Source organism: Pelophylax lessonae, assembly GCF_965119305.1.
Source record: "Pelophylax lessonae genome assembly, chromosome: 10".
NCBI lineage: Eukaryota > Metazoa > Chordata > Amphibia > Anura > Ranidae > Pelophylax > Pelophylax lessonae.
In genome coordinates this window covers 41,310,431-41,333,034 of record NC_138777.1, presented here as the reverse complement: position 1 = coordinate 41,333,034, position 22,604 = coordinate 41,310,431, and the positions used below count along the sequence as shown (strand labels likewise).

General features: G+C 44.1%; 1 protein-coding gene and 1 long non-coding RNA gene across 2 annotated transcripts in view; both read left to right on the top strand.

Annotated features, from left to right (window-relative positions):
* LOC309565507 (embryonic protein UVS.2-like) overlaps positions 1-21,983 on the top strand; it is a gene marked incomplete at both ends in the record, with an annotated part of 59,698 nt that extends 37,715 nt beyond the window's left edge. The window contains 3 exons of the mRNA XM_082270477.1: positions 266-488; positions 21,518-21,667; positions 21,763-21,983. Coding sequence (XP_082126603.1) covers positions 266-488; positions 21,518-21,667; positions 21,763-21,983 — 594 coding nt within the window. The remainder of the gene's footprint in view (positions 1-265; positions 489-21,517; positions 21,668-21,762) is intronic.
* Positions 1-22,604, top strand: part of LOC309565207 — a 1,884,446-nt gene that overhangs the window by 1,437,600 nt on the left and 424,242 nt on the right. The window lies entirely within an intron of this gene.

Here is a 22,604-nt window from a genome sequence, read left to right as displayed (position 1 = left end):
ACTGACCACCAATGTAAGAATTCATCCCACTGACAACCAATGTAAGGAGAATTCTTTCTACTGGCCACCAATGTAAGGAGCATTCTTCTCATTGACCACCAATGCCAGGAGCACTCTTCTCAGTGACCACCACATTAATGTACCATGAGCTGTAGATATAGTAAATAATAGTAGGGGTTCCCTGAGACCAGAAAGATATTCCTCCATGTTAAAAAGATTAAGAAAGGCTGATGTATAGGAATTTTATGTTTTCATTCCATTACAGATCTCTTTAAATGTGACCGACTTCAACCTGGAGTACAGGAGCACCTGCACTTATGACTACATGCTTGTTTTCAATGGACCAAAGACCACCTCCCCATTAATGGGAAAATTTTGCGGCAAAAGCACCATACCTACCTTAACCTCCACAGAAAATACCCTTGTTATTCAGTTTCACAGTGATGACTCCATTCAGCTCAAAGGGTTCTTCGCCAAATATGCCTTTGGTAAGTATATCAGAAAGGATTTATGAGATAGGAGACACGTCTTATGTGGGGTATTTTATCCATTATTAGTAAAAGGAAGAGATTATAATTAAAGGTCAAGGCCAGCCAAAGTCGTTTTTTATTTTTTATTTTGGAAAGAGTGGAAGATTTAGTGCCACTATTAGGTTTTTATTGCTCTCAGTGTCCCCCTTGGGGAGATTTTCCCTCACTTCCTGTCAAGACAAGAAATTCTGCTTCAACAAGCAGTACTGGGGGCCCTGTATGCAGATAGAATACTATTAGAACATAAAGGGGTTGATTTACAAAAGACATTTAGGCTGTTCACTTTGCAAGGGAAGTTGCACTTAGCCTACTTGCCTTTAGTAATTCAACCTCAAAGTGTGACTGATTTAGGTGTGTGCAAACCCTAACAATTAATGACTCTTATTTGCTCCCTTTTGGTCTGTTAAATTACCCATTCCAACCATTCCTTTTGCAAAAAGTTCCTGTTGATTTTGCCAGAAATCTTGGCAGCTGATAACTTCCTGTAGAACAGCCATTCTTAAATAGGGTTCCATGGAACCCATGGGTATCTCCAGAAGTTTCTAGAGGTTCCTTGAGCTTTGGAACGTTGGTTGACCTTCCATTTGATGATGCCTCCATAGATCTAGGGTCACTGCGACTTGGCAGAGCCAGCTGCAGGATATCAATGATCTTTTTTGCTTTCTTTAAGGGGGGCATTCGGACCACCTCTGTAAGGAGCATTCCTTCCATTGACCACCAATGAAAGAGGCATTTTTATCACTAACCCTCAAAAACTGGTTTTAGCAAGGCTTTCCCTGAGACCTAAAATTGATTTCAAAGGTTCCTCAAAAAGTTGAGAAAATCTGCTCTAGACTCTGCCTGTGTGCAGTCTCCTGAGTTACATCGTTCTCATTTATCTCTATGGACTTCAGAACCCCCTACCCTCTATGCCAGCCATTCTCAACCTGGGTACCTCTATTACAGTGGTCTCCAAACTGCGGCCCTTTGTTTCTATCTGGCCCATGGATCCCTATTCCATCCAAAACTGACACCAATGATTGGGCACCATTCCTCCCACTCACACCAGTGATGGGGCACCATTCCTCCCACCAATGATGGGGTACTTTTCCTCCCACACACACACCAATGATGGGGTTCAATTTCTCCCACAGACAGCAATTATGGTGTGCTATTCCTCCCACTGATACCAACAATAGGGCACGATTCCTACCACTGATATGAACAATAGTGCACTATTCCTCCCACTAATACCAACAATAGTGCACTATTTTTTCCCACTAATACCAACAATAGGGCATTATTCCTCCTAGTAAAACCAATTAAAGGGTATTATTTACTCTTACTGGTGCATTTTCTACTCCCACTGGTCACAGCCCGGCCCCCCTAAAGTCTGAAGGAGTTTGGAGACCCCTGCTCTATACGTTGTTAGGGGTTCATTGAGCTGTGGGTGATTGGCCTCCCTTTTGATGGTTCCTGCATCGTTCTGAAGCCAAAGCCATTTTGGCATGACATCAGCAATGTTTTATTCTGTCTGTAAGGGTGTCTGCAAATTTATTTCAAGGTTTCCTCTTGATTAAAAAGGTTGAGAAGGCTGCTCTATGCGATGGAGAAGGGAAGGTTTCTATTGTCCCGGCATTAGGTAACAACATTGCTCCTCCATATTTACAATATGGCGATTGAAGGTTGTCATGCAAGGACAGGAAGTATGTTACTGGCAGGATCACAAGGTGAAAAAAAATCCTAAAAAAGAAAACCAATGAAGCCACCACGTCTAAGGACTAGGACGCTACAATATATAATTGTGTTTCTGGATTTCGATATGCTTTAATTTATTTATTCTGTAGGCATCATTTGTGCCTTACAGCTGTAGCACAATACTAGATGTTAGCAGAAGGAGCTATAGGTGAAATTAGAGGTTACAGCTCCTAGTCTAGGTAAACCCAGTGGGATCCTCTATTGAGCTATAAATACCTGTTCATATCTGGAACGCCTTCTTGCTTTTATTTAACATTTGATCAATACTCTGAATCTCTTTTTATGTTTTCATTCTAGTAAAACAAAAATAAGAGGAGGAAGCCGAATCTATCAGAGAAGATATACTGCAATTCAAGTTTTGGTTTTATTTGTTATTTATACATGCGTACTCCTGGTTGTGTTCGTATGTTGATAATTAAACTGTAATGTGATTTTTAAGAGATTTAATAAAAATCAAAAAATTAAATGCTATACATTTGTGATGGTGCACCATTGTCTTTGCTTAAATTTCTCTTACTCTGTCATGTAACTTAGCCAGACTGAGGGCCAATTCACACTATGTGGTGTGACAGATGTTTTACCGCATGGTAAAACATCTGTCACTGCAGGGACACACAGGAAACAATTTTTTCCTGTGTCCCATTAACACTGCAACACAGCCTAGTGCTGCACTAAAATGCAGACATGCTGTATTTTATCGGAGTGCACTGGGCAGCACAGTGCCTTGCCCAATATTGCAGTGAATGAAGTGTATGTTTTGTACACTTTAAATAAAGCTGGTACAAAACAAAAAAGGGACGGTGCAGTACGCTGAATCATGCACCATACTGCCCCCTAGCCAGCTGGCAACGTAGAGCAGGCAGAGCGCTGAATGTATGAATTCCCCCTGAGATATTTACATTTAGTGTGAGTACCATTAAGAAGGTCATACACACATGGATTCCTTTTGTTTTCACCCAGCTCCATGGATAAAAGACAAAAGCCAGTCCACATGGCTTTGTGGAGCCGTGTAAGGCAGCCTTTAGATTTGCTGAAAACATGATTACCTGATATGATTGATGATTGTCAACTGTGTTGTATTTATTCTTGGGGCAATCTATGGCAGCCTGTGTGCCATCTAGTGGCCAAATAGAGGTGGTGAAAAAGTTTACAGCCAATGTACTATTGTTGCACCCTAATAGTAGAAATGAGTGCTTAGTCTATTAGCCACTTAACCACTTGCCGACTGCCTAACGCCGATCTACGTCGGCAGTCAGCCCCTCACAGGCAAAGTGACGTAGGGCTACGTCACTAGCTTGTGAGGGTCTAGGGAGCGAGCGCGCGCCCCGGAGGCGCGCTCCCGCGTGGTCACGGACCCCCCCCGCGCGTGTGACCAGCGGACCCGATGTCCGCCGGTCACTCGGCGATCGGCGGGGGAGAGGGAGAATGTCAGGCAGCTTGTGTAAACAAGCCACCTGTCATTCTCCTCGCTGTAAAGACACTGATCAAACGGATCTAGTATGTAGATCCGTTGATCAGTGTCCTTACAGCTCAAGCCACAGCCAATCACAGTAGAAAGCACGCCCCTAGGGATACACACAGCCCCTCCCTCCCAAATAAAGTTAACCCCTTCACAACCAGTGTATTTTTACAGTAACAGTGCATATGTATAGCACTGATTACTGTAGAAATGTCACTGGTAACCCCAAAAGTGTCACAAATGTCAGTCAAGGGTCCGATCTGTCCGCCCCAATGTCGCAGTACCGCAAAAAAAATCGCAGATCGCCGCCATTACGCGTTAAAAAAAAACAACAAAAATGACAAAAATCTTTCCCTTTGTTAGTAAACGCGATAACTTTTGCGCAAACCAATCAAAATACGCTTTTTGCGATTTTTTTTTACCAAACATATGTAGCATAAAACAAATTGGCCGAAAATTTAAAAAAATTTTGATTTTTACTTTTTTTTTGGGGGAATTTCATATAAAAAAATGTGAAAAATATTGTTATTTTTGCAAAATTGACGCTCTTTTTTTGTTTATAGCGCGTGATCAAAAAATCGCACAGGTGATCAAATACCACCAAAAGAAAGCTCTGTTTGTGGGAAAAAAAGGACGTCAAATTCGTTTAGGTACAGCGTCGCACGACCGCGCAACTGTCCGTTAAAGTCACGCAGTGCCGAATCGCAAAATACCCCCTGGTCAGGAAGGGGGTAAAATCTTCCGGGGCTTAAGTGGTTAAAGCGGAGTTCCAGTCTTTTTTGTGTTTATAAAAGTCAGCAGCTACAAGAAGTGTATCTCACCTGTCCCAGGATCCAGCCATGTGGTCACCCAAACCACCGCTTGTTTCCCTCTCCCCATCCCAGCGCTAGCATTACAACTGTGGGCGCCCGGCTGAGACAGCTTGGAAGTGGGTACATGTCAAAACTAGGTACCCGCTCCCCCCCAAAAAAAGTTGCATGCCAAATGTGGCATAGGAGGTGGAGAGGCATGCTTAAAGCGGAACTTCCTCTTTTGGGTGGCCTTTTTCTCACATTTGTTGTTTAGAAGTAAAAATAATTTTTTTTGTGCTAGAAAATAGAATATAAAATATGTTTTTGCTATAAAAAAAAAAAAAAAAAAAAACGACCCTAAAGAATAAAATGGTGCTCATTGCAATGTTTTACGTCGGACTGTATTTGTCACACCGTCTTTCAAACGTAATTTAAAAAAAAAAAAAATAGTTCCACCCAAATTCTTTTTTTTTTAGAAAAAAATACCCCTAGAACAGTCAGGGCTAGGGCATTTAATAGCCTCTGATCTGTCCCCTGTTTAGCTTACCTGCTAAATTAAATACTTACCTTGTAAATTTCCTGTCCAGTGCTGCCATCTGCGGTGTGGGCAGCTGAAGCCGCAGTGTGCCTCTTCCTGGATGTCGGAGTCCCAGAATGCCATGCCTCGTCACTTCCGGGGCAAGCGCGTCATCCCGCGGCTGGTTCTGCGCATGCCCAGAAGCTGTTCTCATTCATTCAGCAGGGAATGACGCGCCTGAACTGGAAGTGACGAGGGACACCGGTGCAGGCGCATTGACACCTGGGATTGATGACACTCATCTCCCAGGAGTCAATGCAAAGAAGGAAGTGACGTCGGCGGCCGCAGAAGGAGGAAGTGTCAGGAAGGTAAGTTAATTTTCATTAAAAATAAAGGTAAGAGAAACAAAAAAAAAAAATTATTATCCAATTCTTTTTCAGGATGTTTTCATGTAACTGATGCTGTAAACTTAAAAATGAGGGTGGAACTCCGCTTTAATGAGTTAAAAACAAATACTATAATTACCCCAATTTTTTGTGTATATTGGGAAAGATGAAGTTACCCTGAGTAAATTGATACCCAACATGTCATGCTTTAAAATTGCGCACGCTCGTGGAATGGCGCCAAACGACAGTACTTAAAAAAACTCCATAGGTGACTCTTTAAATTTTTTTTACAGGTTACCTGTTTAAAGTTACAGAGGAGGTCTTGCCCTAGAATTCTCACTCTCGCTTTAACGATCTGGCACCAACAACCATGCCACATTCAAAGTCATTTAAATACCCTTTATTCCCCATTCTGATGCTTGGTTTAAATTTCAGCAAGTTGTCTTCACCACGTCTAGATGTCTAAATGCATTAAGTTGCTGCAATGTGTTTGGCTGATTAGCAATTAGTGTTACCAAGCAGTTGAACAGGTGCACCTAATAAAGTGGCCGGTGAGTGTATATCTAACCTTCTAGTAATGTTGGTGTATATAACACGCGCCGGGCCCCAGTATATGAAGGATCAAATGGCGTATGTTCTATTCCCCGTTTTAAGATATATAATCAGAATTCATCCCCAAAGCATTACATGCTGTCAATGAAGAAACCAGGTGATCCTTCCAAAGATCCATTCACTTTCACATCACAGCCTCCCTCTACATTACAGTGCCCCTTCACAGTGCAGTCCCCTTTACGTCACAGTGCCCCTTTACATTAATGTAACTGGGACTACTCTGTAAAGGGGGCACTGTAATGTAAAGTGGGGCTGCGATGTAAAGGGGGCACTGTAATGTAAAGTGGGGCTGTGATGTAAAGGGGGCACTGTAATGTAAAGTGGGGCTGCGATGTAAAGGGGGCACTGTAATGTAAAGTGGGGCTGTGATGTAAAGGGGGCACTATAATGTAAAGGGGACACTGTAATGATTAGAGTCCCCCTTTTATTACAGTGCCACTAGCAACCCTGCACAGGACTCCTACCTTTGGCAGGGCAGAGGCTGTGATTACTCCAGGTGTCCTCTCCTGGCTCACCCACCCACCCAACGATGTCATCCTATCAGCAGGGCAGGGGGCGGGAGAAACTCTCCATTCTGCTCTGCAGCTCCTCCTGCCCCCTGCCCTGCTGATTGAATGACATCATCGGCCGGGTGGGCGGAGATGCTGGGAGAGGATATGCAGGCATGGTCACACAAAAGGAGATGAGCGGCGACCGCGGTCTGCACGGGTCTGTCGCAGTCACTACTCATCTCCTGCTGTGCAGCCCGGTCATCAACAGGCTGTGGACCATCACAGGTCCAGGCCCCGGGGTTGGGGACCCCTGCACTATAGGACCAAGACAGAACCGCAGTGCCATTTACAGAGAACTTCTAGAACGGGGGCTTCAACCATGTATCATGTTCTATACACACATGAGCATAGCCAGTCCCGCCTCAGGCATATGAACTAGAAATCCCATCAAAGGGAATAATGTTATCTTCAAAGTCTGTGCGAACTTCAAACCAGGAGAGCCCAGGAATGGCGGCAGGAGGGAAAAAGGTGTTCAGGTGGCTGTAGAGTCACTCAGATCATTTTTACATCATAGAGCATTGGCGGCACCATAAAATTATACCAGGATCATGGCTGCAGCCCGAGGACATGCAGGTATATCCTAGGGTCTGGAAATGGTTAAAGCCCCCTAAAGTCTAATCTGAATGGACACACAGAGCAGCGGCTCGGGTGTCCCCATAGCAAGCTGCTCACTGTGGGGGCACTCGGCAGGAGAGAGGGAGAGGCCAGGGGACCCAAGAAAAAGGAGGATCTGGGCTGCTCTGTGCAAAACCAACTACACAGAGCAGGTAAGTATAACATGTTATTGGTATTTTTAAATGAAAAAACTGAGTCTTTAGTATCACTTTAAATAGTTTTATTTTGGTAATAAGACAAATAAATCCACTGACAAGAGTTATAAAGATATAGATTTTTATCATTTCCTGAAATGAAAAAACCAACAAGATCCTATAATAAAAATCACAAAGCAGTGTTATTTCCGCACATTTTCCTGTTTCCGCACTTAAGAAAGTTGCATATCTTCATTCTTCCAGCAGTGGCAGTGAGCAGTCCTTACATTATACTGAAGGGGTGTCACATGAGCACCGTCCGGTGCTGGAATACTAAAGAAGGGCTTATTCACATCATGTCCATCGAGCTGCATTTTGCTGCACACCTCCACACATATATAGTATGAGCAGAGCCGGTACAGGGGGGGGTTGAAGGGACAGGGTGCCCTGAGCTGTAACATCAGCAGGGACTCCGATGCACAGGGCAGGCGACTCCAATTGCCGCCTGACACCCGCGATCGCTCCCCACTGAGAGAGAACAACGGTCAGCTATTGTAAACACAGCTGACCGTTCTTCTCCCTGGAATGATCACAGAGCGCCTCTGATCCTTCTATATAGGATCACAGGTCTCTGTGATCATTTCACGCCCCCATACAGTTAAAAACACACCCCTTGATCACCCACAGTGTTAACCCCTTCCCTGCCAGTGTCATTAGTACAGTGACAGTGCATATTTATAGCACTGATTACTGTAGTAATGTCACTGGTCCCCCCAAAGGTGTCAAAAATGTCAGTCAGGTGTCCAATCTGTCCGCTGCAATGTCGCAGTCCCGCAAAAAATGACAGATTGCCGCCATTACTAGTGAAAAAAAAAAAAAAAGAAAAAAACAATAAAAATTACATAAATCTTTCCCGTAGTTAGTAGACGCGATAACTTTTGCGCAAACCAACCAAAAATATGTAGCAGAAAACAAATTAGCCCAAGATGTTAAAAAATTTAGATTTTTAAATGTTTTCTATTGAATTTGTATTGTTTTAAATATATTCTTGTTTTGAAACGACATTGACTGTTATATTACACCCGGGACGGGGACGGGATTGGGGATGGGGGGGCGCAGTTTGCCATCTTCGCCCTGGGCACCAAATGACCTTGTCCCAGCCCTGAGTATGAGTAGGACCCATAGGAAACAATTGTTTTCTATGTGCCCTGTTCACACCATGCATGTGTGTTGTTGTGCAGTAAATGGATATGGTGTGAAGAAGCTGTAAGTGGCGGTTCACACATAGTACGGTGACTGGCATTTCTCTGCACTGGAAGAACGCCAGTCACACAGTTGTTGGAGTTGCAGTAAAATGCAGACATGCTGCGTTGTATGGTAGCGCACAGGAAGGCACTGCATGTCACTGTACAGAAGCTCATCGCACTGCACTGCTCTACGGTGACATGAATGATGTGTCACTTTGTGCGCTTCACATAAAGTTGTGCAGTAAAATGTACATCACTCCGCCTCCTAGGGCTGGCTCACTGCGACTGGAACGGACAGCACCTGCACACTAAACCGCTCCAGTTTGATGTGTGGGCGGTGTGAACAGACCCCTAATGATCAAAATAAAAATTCCGCCTTCCTCTTCCTGCTTATAGCTGGCCAATCACGCGCCTTTCTTGTAAAATGTTAAAGCGGCACTAAACTCTGATTTAAAAAAAGAAATGTTCTGTTCAGGTATGTGTTCTTAAAGCGTTTGTTACCCCAACACTTTATATTTCTGATATGTGGCTGCTGTACCATGTACTTGTATGAAAAAGTCTCCTCTTCTTTTTCTATTGCTTCCTTTATGTGAAATCCCCGGTGTTCCTGCCAGTCCCTTTGTTTTCCTATTATAAACTGTACACACCAAGCAGAAAAGCACAGCGTGGTCAGTTCCCTAGCTGTGCTGTGAACTCAGTGTACTGTTGTCCTGACACGCCCTCATCTGCATAGCCATTCACTGGGAAGCCTAGTGTGCTGCTTCTTCTCCTCCCCCAGCTCATATGAAGCTGAGAACAGAGAGAATGTGATCACTTATAAAAAAGGGGAAAAAAGTATTTATAATGTTTTTATATATCTACACAAAAATGTTTTGCCTTTCTTTTTTATTTTCAACTGAATGGGTTGTCTTACTTGGTGATCGTTTACAATCACTTTAACTCAAAAAAAAAGTCCTTTCTGTTGGTCTCAGCCTACTATTCTCCAAATTCCTTTTGTTTTCCCTGTGATGTCACTTCCTGTTAGAGGGTGGCTACATTCATTCTCCATGGTCCTCACAGTAAGTAAGAGCATTGCCTGTGCAATGATAATCAAAATGCAGTGTACAACACCACCGGTGCAAAATGATGAAGTGATACAATAGATAAAAAATTATCCACAAAAAGAATCTACAAACAAACCCAAATACTGTATAAAACACCAACTGTGCACTGTGATGAAGTGATGCAATAAATATAAATAGTCCACAAATTAAATGAATTAAAAAATAAAACAAGTGAGTCCACATAAGGTGATGATATTCCTAATCTGGAAATGCAGTGGTATAGAAAGGGCTCTTTGTAGTGCAGTGTGTCCTCAAAGTGTGCGGTGAAATGGCTCCTTACCAGAATTAACCAGTAAATCGCATAAAGATGGATCCAATTACCACGACCCAAGCTATGGTGTAACTATGGCACACACTAGGACACCTCTTGCAGATGGATAAAATGGTCTCTTACCAGATGGAAAGGAAAAGTCAGCCAATTAAAACTCTATCCAGAGTATGGATGGCCACAGACCAGCAGGGATGGATTATAAGGCTGAAAGACTGTTTCCCACGTGCACGGTATCCCGGGGTTCTATCACCATGTAGGGCTGCTGCATGTAAACCTTCTTCCATGCAAGGCAAAGACTCATACAAAAATGGAGGAAGACCAATCGTGTATTACCCCAAATAAAGTTCAATGTACATAAAGTAGAACACTTACATAAGCCCAATGATCAATTTCTTCCGATAATGGTATTCGCGGCCACCTGCAGTGCGGACTGCAAAGATGTGACAGCGCGGCCTCTCTTATCCGACGCGTTTCCCCTTGAGAAAATCTTAATTTTTTTTTACAAAAAGTTGTCACTAAATGATATATTGCTCACACATGCCATGGGTATATGTGAAATGACACCCCAAAATAAATTTTGCTGCTTCTCCTCAGTATGGGAGTACCTCATGTGTGAGACTTTTTGGCAGTCTAGCCGAGTACAGGACCCCGAAAACCAATCACCGCCTTCAGGCTTTCCAAGGGCGTAAATTGTTTATTCCACACTACCTATCACAGTTTCGGACGCCATGAAATGCCAAGACAGCACAACCCCCCCCCCCCCCACCCCAAATTACGCCTTTTCGGAAAGTACACACCCCAAGCTATTTGCTGAGAGGCATGTTGAGTGTTTTGCAGATCTCACTTTTTGTCACAAATTTGTGAAAATTGAAAAAAGAGAAAAAAAAAATAATTTTATTTTTCTTCTTTTCTTCATTTTCCAAAATAAATGAGAGCTGCAAAAATACTCCCCATGCATCTTAGCAAATACCTCAGGGTGTCTACTTTTCGAAGATGGGTCATTTGGGGGGGGGGGGGGTTGTGCTATCTTGGAATTTCATGGCCTCCAAAACTGTGATCGGTAGTGAGGAGTGAAATCAACAATTTGTGGCCTTAGAAAGCCTGAACATGGTGATTGGTTTTCGGGGTCCTGTACACGGCTAGACTGCCAAAAAGTCTCACACATGTGGCATCTCTGTACTCGGAAGAAGCAGTAGAATGTATTTTGGGATTTCATTTCAAATATATTCATGGCATGTGTGAGCAATATATCATTTCATGACAACTTTGTGTAAAAAAAATAATAATAATAATTTCCCAGAAACTTGCCTCTCAGGAAAGAGGTTGGAATGTTTACTTTGCAAAATGGGGTCATTTGGGGGGGGGGGTTGTGCTATCTTGAAATTTCAGAGCCCCTGAAACTGATAGGTAGTGAGGAAGTAAAATAAGCAATTTACACCATTAGAAAAACCGAAGGTGGTGATTGGTTTTCGGGGTTCCATACACAGTTAGGCTCCCAAAAAGTCTCACACTTGTGGTATTCCTGTACTCAGGAGAAGAAGCAGAATGTATTTTGGGGTGTCATTTCACATATACCCATGGCACGTGTGAGCAATATATCATTTAGTGCCAACTTTGTGTAAAAAAAAGAAAAAGAAAAAAAAAAAATTGTCAAAATATAAAATACTCCATGGACTCAACATGCTTCTCAGGAAATACCTTTGGGTGTCTACATTCCAAAAAGGGGTCATTTGGGGGATGTTTGAACTGTCCTGGTTTTTTCTGCTCAACCTTAGCCACACATCACCCACTCTTCTAACCACTTGAAGACCAAGCCTTTTCTGTGACTTTTTGTTTACATAAAAAATATTTTTTTTAGGGCTGCAACTAACGATTATTTTCATAATCGATTAGTTGGCCGATTATTGTTTTGATTAATCGGATAAAATCATTAAAGAAAACTCAATATGCAATTTCTTTCCCCCCCGGCAACTTCAATGATGGTGCACCATTCCTCCCGGGAACACCAATGATGGGGCACTGTTCCCCCCCGACAACACCAATGACGGGGCACCATTCCTCCCGGGAACACCAATGGCAGGGCACTATTTCTCCCATTGATACCAATGACGGGGCACTATTCCTCCCAGGAACACCAATGACGGGGCACCATTCCTCCCGGGAACACCAATGATGGGGCACCATTCCTCCCGGGAACACCAATGATGGGGCACCATTCCTCCTGGGAACACCAATGAGGGCACTATATTTCACTTCTGTTATTCCAAATGCTGACATTTTTTTTTTGCTGACTCTTGCAAACACATTTTAGCTATCAACCTGAACAGCCACCCTAATCCCCATTTCCATAGGCTTTGGAATGATCCTTGAGCAAGTTTGGAAATAAAATCATTAAAAAGTAACCATTGCAGGGCACATAATGCTCCCAGTACATTGATACCTTAGGCCCCTTTCACACTTGCAGCTCCGTCAGCGGACTCCCTTTTTCTCAGTGGGGGATCGATCCCCCGCTGAGCAGGCGCATGGCAGCTCTGTCTCCGAGACAGAGCTGTCAGGTCCCCGCTGTTCTCTATGGGGGAATCGGCTGAGAACGGACCGCCTGTCCATTCTCACCCGATCCCATCCGATCTGCCAGACAGATGGGAAATAGGGTTTCCATCCGTCCGGATTTGACGGAGAGGATCGGATCGGATGTCAGCGGACATGTCTCCGCTGACATCCGATGCCCAATAGAGATGCATGGGGCATCCGTTCAGATCCACCTGAAAAACTAACAGGCGGATCTGAACGGTCTGCAAGTGTAAAAGGGGCCTTAATTGCTTTTTTTTTAATTATGCTGCTATATACTGTATAATATAACAATAAATCCTAATGGCAGCTTACAAAAAGTGCCTTTCACTAACCACAAACCAAAATTAAACAAAGAATCAATGCAGAGGCAAAAGCCTAAGAAATATGTGCTTATCCGGATAAAATAGTTAATATTCCTTATAAGGTGCAATATTATAGTAGAAAAATAAGTGAATGAAAACATCAGCCAGAGATATGCAAAGGATGTGAAAAATTATAATAGTGCAATTTCACTAATAAAATGAGGCTTCACTCCATAATAATAGGGAGCATAGAAAGACCCACTATATGTGCTACAAGGACATTTTTAGTCACTTATAATAATTTTTCTATTATAATATTCCATATAAGGTGCAATATTATAATAGAAAAATAGTGAATAAAAATGTCCTTATACTTTATCACTTTGAACCCCCAAACATTATATATTTTTTTCATAGCAGAGACCCTACAGAACCAAATGCGCACAGATTTTCCAAACGCAATTTTTGAAAAAAAAAAAAAAAAAAACCACTTTTTTTTAAATTTAATGCACAAATACACAATATATTTCCTAATTGTTTGGTAAAATGTAAAAGATGATCTTAGATACCAAACATGACATGCTTTAAAATTGCGCACGCCCGTGCAGCGGCAACAAACTACGTACATTTTTAAAAGCCTTTGTACGTCTAAAGTGGAAACCTGTAAGACTTTTAGAGGAGGTCTACTGCAAGAATTACTGTCCTCGGCCTGGCGTTCGCGGCGATACCTCACATGCTGCAATTGCTGTTTACATATGACACTACACCGACGCTTACGTGCGCCTTTGCGCGCAAGCACGGGGGGACAAGGATGCTTGAATTTTTTTTTTATTATTTATTTTGCTTTTTTATGTAATTTTGACACCTTCCCTTTAATTTTTTTTTTTTTTTTTCATTTTTATTATTATCACAGTGAATTTAAATATCACCTATGACAGCAAACTGTAGTAACAGGTACTCTTGGGGTCTATTAGACTCTAGATCTCTCCTCTGCTCTTAAAGCATCTGACCACACCAAGATTGGTGTGATAAGATGCTTTCCCAATTTCCCAATGGCGCTGTTTATATCAGGGGAAACCCAAGTTATGAAATGCTCGTAGCTTCCGGTATCTTAGGCCATAGAGATGATTGGAGCCATTCTAGTCTCCAATCAGCTCTATGGTCAGATAATGGAACAACCGGCTGCACTCTTGGGTTACCCGGTGGAACAGGAGAGCCCGAGCAAAACTGCAGAAGGCGGTAGGAGGGGGGGAGGGGGGTGGGTATCCTCTCCCACTGCTTGTAAAAGCAGTCTAGCAGCTAATTATCCGCTAGGATTGCTTTTACATGTAAGCCGACCGCTGGCTGTAAAAAACAATACCAAGATGATGCCTAAATCTGCAGGCATCATCCTGGTATAACCACTCAAAGTCCAGCGACGTACCAGTACATTGCTGGTCCTTGTTCGGCATATATCGTAGGTTTTTTTTTTTTTTCATGCAGCCTGTGGGCTGAACGAAAAAAGAGAACCTAACATATTCCTCCATCCACATCGATTGATGTGGATGAAGAAATCTCTGCCAGAAAATAAGTGGTATACCCATCATTAGACCGCCCAACATCCACCCACTTCTAATGATGGGCATACATGATGAAAGCCATGTATTGCCTATTTTTCTAACTGCGGTGGTGAAATCACCTCCTACAGCGCTGCCATCGTAGATTTCTATATATGCTGAGCGCACACGCTGTTGCTGTCAGAATATATAAATCAGTGTGGCAGCTGATGGGCTTACCTGCAAGGCAAACAATAATTAACAATAAAACAGTAAAAATAAAACATTACATTATAATAGCATGGAATGTTGGTATCTGAAAAGTAAAAAATGGTTAACAATGAAAAACAGTAACAATAAAGTACAGTAAAAGTAGAAAGAGTAGAAGTAGAAGAGCAGAGTAAGAACAGAAAATTAACTCAATAAAACCACAACTATTTTTGGCTTTTTTATTTTATTTTTTGTAATTTTTTTTTACACTTTTTTTTCTGTAATTTTAAAACTTTCCAGGTTAGGAGGGTCTCTCAAAATGCGATCGCCATTGAACATCTTTCGAGACCCTGTGTAAGTGTGCCCTAGACTGTACCATGCTGTACCCTATGCTAACACTCCACTAGTGTGTGGTAGCGATGGAAATTCCCCTAAGCAGAGACCAGGTTGGCCAGGACAGGAGGGACAATCAATTTACAGGTACGTAGTGTGGCTAACAGGTAAAAAAGCACCTGGTTGTCGAGGACTGTTTGAATCGCTACGAAAAAATTAAAAAACTGCTAGCGCTAGCAGAGATCAGGCCTGACTCTGCTAACGCTGCGGTTTTGTGTTTCGGAAGTGACAGTAATCTATTGATTACTGCACTTGCTTGGGTGGGGTGGGGTGGGCTGGGCGGAGGGGCTAAACACAGGTGCTGGCAGGTGTCGTGGCCGATCCTGCTAACGCTGCGTTTTGGGAACCCTAAACTATTGGGGACCCTAGTACATTTCTGATCAGATCAAAGATATTGGGCCATTCAGACACTGTAATTGTAATGGAGGTGTATAGTGTGTGTATGTGTGTGTCACTGGCAATCAAAGGGTTAAATTATATTTCTAAATATGCGGCGGGGATCTGACGCTGTCCTAGATTGACGCTAACTAGCGTTAACGCTAACTAATATCCCCTGTGACACTAATATAGTGATCGGAAAAAAGATTGGTACACTATAAAAGTGACACTGTGACAGGGCATGAAGGGGTTAACTGGGGCTGATCAGGGGGTTAAATCTTTATTGGGGTGGATGGCGGGTACCCTAAACCTATTTGGGACAGAAACTAACGGTCGCTAAACCTAAATGAAGTCACAAGGTACACTATTACAGTAATCAGCAAAACAGCTATACGCTGTATATAGTGTGCACTATGACAGGGAGTGGAAGAGTTAACTGGGGGTGATCAGGGGGTTAAATGTGCCTATCTGAGGTGGTGTATGTGTAGTGATTGGTGTACTCACAGTTAGATGCTCTCTCCTCTCAAGCTGGAACCGAAAAGATCTCCACGAGGGGAGAGAGCAGCATTTCCTGTGCCTGTGTTTACAAAACACAGGCACAGGACAGTCTGCCATTGGTCAGAACCGATCGCTAGGACCAGGCCAAAAAACATTGACTTGATGACTGATGGGTTCTGTACCGAATCAGACCATCGCGGAATCGGAGGGCGCGCTCCCGCATGCCCCCAAGCCATGCTCGCAACCGACGTAGCCCTACTGCCTGCCGCAGTATATCTGCGGCGGGCGGCCCGGAACCGGTTAAAATATATATATTTAGTTCAGGTATGTGTTCTTTATTATTATTAAGGATTTCTAGAGCGCCAGCAATTTACGCAGCACTTTACAATATTAGAGGGAGACAGTGTTCTTTACCTATTAAAATACTTTTTACTGATCTCAGACTCCTCCACATATCTATTTTATCTTTTTTCTGATCTAACTTCCTGAAATGGGTTTTTGGCTGCGAGCTGTGGGTTTGGGTAGTGGTCTGCGGGCTTTGGGCTGCAGGTTTTGGGCTGCAGGCTCTGGGTTTTGGGCTGTGGTCTGTGGGTTTTGGGCTGCAAATTTTGGGCTGCGAGCTGTGGGTATGGGCTGTAGTCTGCGGGTTTTTGGGCTGCGGGCTCCAAAAAAGTGATTTTCACAGATCTCAGACTCCTCCAAATCTCAATATTTTTTTTGTGTTCCGACTTCCTGCTGTGGGGGTAGGACTGTAGGGTATGGGCGGTGGGCTGTGGACTGTAGGCTATGGGCAGTGGGCCATGGACTGCAGGCTATGGGCAGTGGACTGTAGGCTATGGGCGGTGGGCAGTGGACTGTAGGCTGTGGGCGGTGGGCAGTGGACTGTAGGCTATGGGCGGTGGGCAGTGGACTCTAGGCTATGGGCTTTGCAGTGTACATGGAGCAGTGAACATAACTGCAACTAACGTGCACTGCTCGTTCCAAAGAAGAAGTGAAGGGGAAAAGGAGAGGTGTGGGATCTCATGGAGGATGTTACAGAACAAGGAAGCAGAAAAACAAAGTAAGAAATGAGTTAATGAAAAATAGGTAACAGGGTCATTACCTACTGGATGTGTATGGATTTTTACAAAAAAAAAAAAAGAAGGATATTGTTTAGTGTTAAAAAAGTTGCCATCCTCCTCCCCTTATTGTCGGCCAATCATGCTCCTTTTTTTCAACATAAGATGTTGAAGTGACACTTAAATCTAAATTAAAAAATATACTGTGGGTTTTGGGCTGCAGGCTGTGGAGTGTGGCTTTTGGGCTGCGGGTTTTGGGCTGCGGGTTCCAAAAAAACGATTTTTACTGATCTCAGACTCCTCCAAATCTCCATATGTTTTTTGTGATCTGACTTCCTGTTTAGGGGGTGGACTGTAGGCTATCGGCGGTGGGCCGTGGACTGCAGGCTATGGGTTGTGGGCTGTGGACTGTAGGCTGTTGGCAGTGGGCCGTGGACTGTAGGCGGTGGACTGTAGGCTATGGGTTGTGGGCTGTGGACTGTAGGCTGTTGGCAGTGGGCCGTGGACTGTAGGCTATGGGTTGTGGGCTGTGGACTGTAGGCGGTGGACTGTAGGCTATGGGCTTTGCAGTGTATATGGAGCAGTGCACATAACTGCAACTAACGTGTACCAACGTGATTTATTGAAAAACAGATAACAGGGTCATTACCTCGTGGATGTGTTTTGGTTTTTTACAAAAAAAAAAAAATGGATATTGTTTAGTGTAAAAAAAAAAAAAAATCCAGCCTCCTCCTCCCCTATAGCTGGCCAATTCCGCTCCTTTTTTTTGTAAGATGTTGAAGTGACACTTAAATCTAGTTTAAAAAGTATATATCTAATTCAGGTATGTGTAGGGTATGGGCGGTGGGCTGTGGACTGTAACCTATGGGCAGTGGACTGTAGACTATGGGCGGTGGGCCGTGGACTGTAGGCTGTGGGCAGTGGACTGTAGGCTATTGGCGGTGGGCCGTGGACTGTAGGCTGTGGGCAGTGGACTCTAGGCTATGGGCGGTGGGCAGTGGACTCTAGGCTATGGGCGGTGGGCAGTGGACTCTAGGCTATGGGCGGTGGGCAGTGGACTCTAGGCTATGGGCGGTGGGCAGTGGACTCTAGGCTATGGGCTTTGCAGTGTACATGGAGCAGTGAACATAACTGTAACTAACGTGCACTGCTCCTTCCAAAGAAGAAGTGGAGGGGAAAAGGAGAGGCGTGGGATCTCCTGGAGGATGTCACAGAACAAGGAAGCAGAAAAACAAGTAAGAAATTAGTTATTAAAAAATAGGTAACAGGGTCATTACCTACTGGATGTGTATGGATTTTTACAAAAAAAAAGAAGGATATTGTTTAGTGTTAAAAAAATCGGCATCCTCCTCCCCTTATTGTGGGCCAATCATGCTCCTTTTTTTCAACATAAGATGTTGAAGTGGCACTTAAATCTAGTTTAAAAAATATACTGTGGGTTTTGGGCTGCAGGCTGTGGAGTGTGGCTTTTGGGCTGCGGGTTTTGGGCTGTGGTCTGCAGGCTGTGGGTTTTGGGCTGCGGGTTTTGGGCTGCGGGCTGTGGGCTCCAAAAAAACGATTTTTACTGATCTCAGACTCCTCCAAATCTCCATATGTTTTTTGTGATCTGACTTCCTGTTGAGGGGGTGGACTGTAGGCTATCGGCGGTGGGCCTTGGACTGCAGGCTATGGGTTGTGGGCTGTGGACTGTAGGCTGTCGACGGTGGGACGTGGACTGTAGGCTTTGGGTTGTGGGCTGTGGACTGTAGGCGGTGGACTTTGGCTATGGGCTCTGCAGTGTATATGGAGCAGTGCACATAACTGCAACTCACGTGTATCAAAGTTATTTATTGAAAAACAGATAACAGGGTCATTACCTCGTGGATGTGTATGGATTTTTACAAAAAAGAAAAAGAAGGATATTATTTAGTGTTAAAAAAGTCGGCATCCTCCTCCCTTTATTGTGGGCCAATCATGCTCCTTTTTTTCACCATAAGATGTTGAAGTGGCACTTAAATCTAGTTTAAAAAATATACTGTGGGTTTTGGGCTGAAGGCTGTGGAGTTTGGTTTTTGTGCTGTGGTCTGCAGGCTGTGGGTTTTAGGCTGCGGGTTTTGGGCTGTGGGTTTTAGGTGCAGGCTGTGGGTTTTGGGCTGCGGGCTGTGGGTTTTGGGCTGTGGGCTCCAAAAAAACGATTTTTACTGATCTCAGACTCCTCCAAATCTCCATATGTTTTTTGTGATCTGACTTCCTGTTGAGGGGGTGGACTGTAGGCTATCGGCGGTGGGCCTTGGACTGCAGGCTATGGGTTGTGGGCTGTGGACTGTAGGCTGTCGACGGTGGGACGTGGACTGTAGGCTTTGGGTTGTGGGCTGTGGACTGTAGGCGGTGGACTTTGGCTATGGGCTCTGCAGTGTATATGGAGCAGTGCACATAACTGCAACTAACGTGTATCAAAGTTATTTATTGAAAAACAGATAACAGGGTCATTACCTACTGGATGTGTATGGATTTTTACAAAAAAGAAAAAGAAGGATATTATTTAGTGTTAAAAAAGTCGGCATCCTCCTCCCTTTATTGTGGGCCAATCATGCTCCTTTTTTTCAACATAAGATGTTGAAGTGGCACTTAAATCTAGTTTAAAAAATATACTGTGGGTTTTGGGCTGCAGGCTGTGGAGTTTGGTTTTTGTGCTGTGGTCTGCAGGCTGTGGGTTTTAGGCTGCAGGTTTTGGGCTGTGGGTTTTGGGCTGCGGGCTGTGGGTTTTGGGCTGCGGGCTCCAAAAAACGATTTTTACTGATCTCAGACTCCTCCAAATCTCCATATGTTTTTTGTGATCTGACTTCCTGTTGAGGGGGTGGACTGTAGGCTATCGGCGGTGGGCCGTGGACTGCAGGCTATGGGTTGTGGGCTGTGGACTGTAGGCTGTCGGCAGTGGGCCGTGGACTACAGGCTATGGGTTGTGGGCTGTGGACTGTAGGCGGTGGACTGTAGGCTATGGGCTTTGCAGTGTACTGTATATGGAGCAGTGCACATAACTGCAACTAACATGTACCAACGTGATTTATTGAAAAACAGATAACAGGGTCATTACCTCGTGGATGTGTTTTGGTTGTTTACAAAAAAAAGGATATGGTTTAGTGTAAAAAAAATCCAGCCTCCTCCTCCCCTATAGCTGGCCAATTCCGCTCCTATTTTTGTAAGATGTTGAAGTGACACTTAAATCTAGTTTAAAAAATATATATCTAATTCAGGTATGTGTAGGGTATGGGCGGTGGGCGGTGGGCTGTAGGCTATGGGCAGCGGGCCATGGACTGCAGGCTATGGGCAGTGGACTGTAGGCTATGGGCGGTGGGCTGTGGACTGTAGGCTGTGGGCAGTGGACTGTAGGCTATGGGCGGTGGGCAGTGGACTCTAGGCTATTGTTTAGTGTAAAAAAAAATAAAAAATCCAGCCTCCTCCTATAGCTGGCAAATTCCGCTCCTTTATTTGTAAGATGTGTAAGTGACACTTAAATCTAGTTTAAAAAATATATATCTAATTCAGGTATGTGTTCTTTACCCAAATAAGTATTTTTACTGATCTCAGACTCCTCCATATACCTATTCATTTTATTTATTTTCTGATCTAACTTCCTGAAATAGGTTTTCGGTTGAGGGCTAAAAAAGAGGTTTGGGAGGTAATGGAGGATGACAGAAGGAGGCAGAAACATACAGAGACAATTTCATGAGAGTCGCTGGTGCCTCAAGGATAAAATGTTATGTCCTACAAATCTTTCTGTGGCATAAGCCTGGAGTGTTCACCTGAGAGGCGGTGCCATCATCAGTATGAAGGGACTCCTTTCTGCGATAAATGTCTGGAGTGTTCACCTGAGAGGCGGTGCCATCATCAGGATGAAAGGACTCCTTTCTGCAGTAAATGTCTGGAGTGTTCACCTGAGAGGCGGTGCCATCATCAGTATGAAAGGACTCCTTTCTGAGGTAAATGTCTGGAGTGTTCACCTGAGAGGCGGTGCCATCATCAGTATGAAAGGACTCCTTTCTGCGATAAATGTCTGGAGTGTTCACCTGAAAGGCGGTGCCATCATCAGTATGAAAGGACTCCTTTCTGCGGTAAATGTCTGGAGTGTTCACCTGAAAGGCGGTGCCATCATCAGTATGAAAGGACTCCTTTCTGCGATAAATGTCTGGAGTGTTCACCTGAGAGGCGGTGCCATCATCAGTATGAAAGGACTCCTTTCTGCGATAAATGTCTGGAGTGCTCACCTGAGAGGCGGTGCCATCATCAGGATGAAAGGACTCCTTTCTGCGATAAATGTCTGGAGTGTTCACCTGAGAGGCGGTGCCATCATCAGTATGAAAGGACTCCTTTCTGCGATAAATGTCTGGAGTGCTCACCTGAGAGGCGGTGCCATCATCAGTATGAAAGGACTCCTTTCTGCGGTAAATGTCTGGAGTGTTCACCTGAGAGGCGGTGCCATCATCAGGATCAATGGACTCCTTTCTTCGGTAAAAGTCTAGAGTATATATATATATATATATATATATACACATACACATACAGTATATATATTTTTTTTTTCCAAGCATTTTCTACTATAAGCAGAAAAAAGCTAAAATATAAATATTGGTCTACATTAGTCCATGTTGTTTTCCAGGCATCTGAGGAGAAAAGTGTTATTTTATACTTACATGAAAACCATATGGCGGTCTCCATTTTCATCAAACGCCATGATGAAAGTAAAGGTCACACGGACTTCAGCAGGAATAATTGCCCGGCACAGTGGACAAGTAGGAGCTTGTAAAAGCCATCTGTAAATACAAGCAGAGTGGAATCTATGAGAACATTGAATTGTTCTGGTGTCCTCTGTTATATACTCACTTAGGCAGATGGAACAGATCGGCTGCTCCACGGCCGGTGGCATCTGTGGCGCTGGGTGGTTCTCAGACTCCCTGCGGTCTCTGGGAGAACGGCTCCGGCTGTTGGCTGCGTCCTCCCGTCTCCTCCGAAGTTGGCCTCTCGTCCTGTGGGCGACTGGAGACTCTCCGCCCTCCTGACGTGATCGCCTTCCACGGGATCGGTGTCGTGAATGTCGTGGCATTCTGATGCTGACTTATGTTGGTGTACCTGAAAATAGCTAAAAGTTAGTATAAAAAGTAATATATACAATAATAGTATGATGATAGCAATACATTTGAATAGAAAAGCTAATAATCACAGACAATTGCAGGAGACACAATCTGACAATGTGACTTGGTGCTGTGAAGAGAGTGTGGGGGGGGGGGGGGGGATTTGTACTGGGAGGGGATTGGAGAGAAGTTGTGCTGGCAGCGGATTCGGGGGGAGGGGGGGGGGTTGTGCTGGGAGGGGATTGGAATATATAATGACATGATAATATATGACGCAGTAGGGAATTTTGAGGGGCCACAGCTTGGACCGCAAACATGTCCAGGGGCTCAAGCTGTGTGAGCCTGGACTCTTTCGGCCCCTCAAATTCCCACCTGTGACCGAGCCATAGATTAACATAGCAAGCCACTCTACTATAAATTTAGGGCCCTGTGGTACCCGATTCACAGGGGTTATGGGCACCAAACTTGGTACAGTGATACTAGCTGACCCCCAGGGGCCGGACAGATTTTTTTTGTGGCCGCTGCCTAATTTTCACGAGGACTGGCATGGGGTCAAATTTGCACGAATACTGTGGAACATAGGTACCAGTGAGCCCTG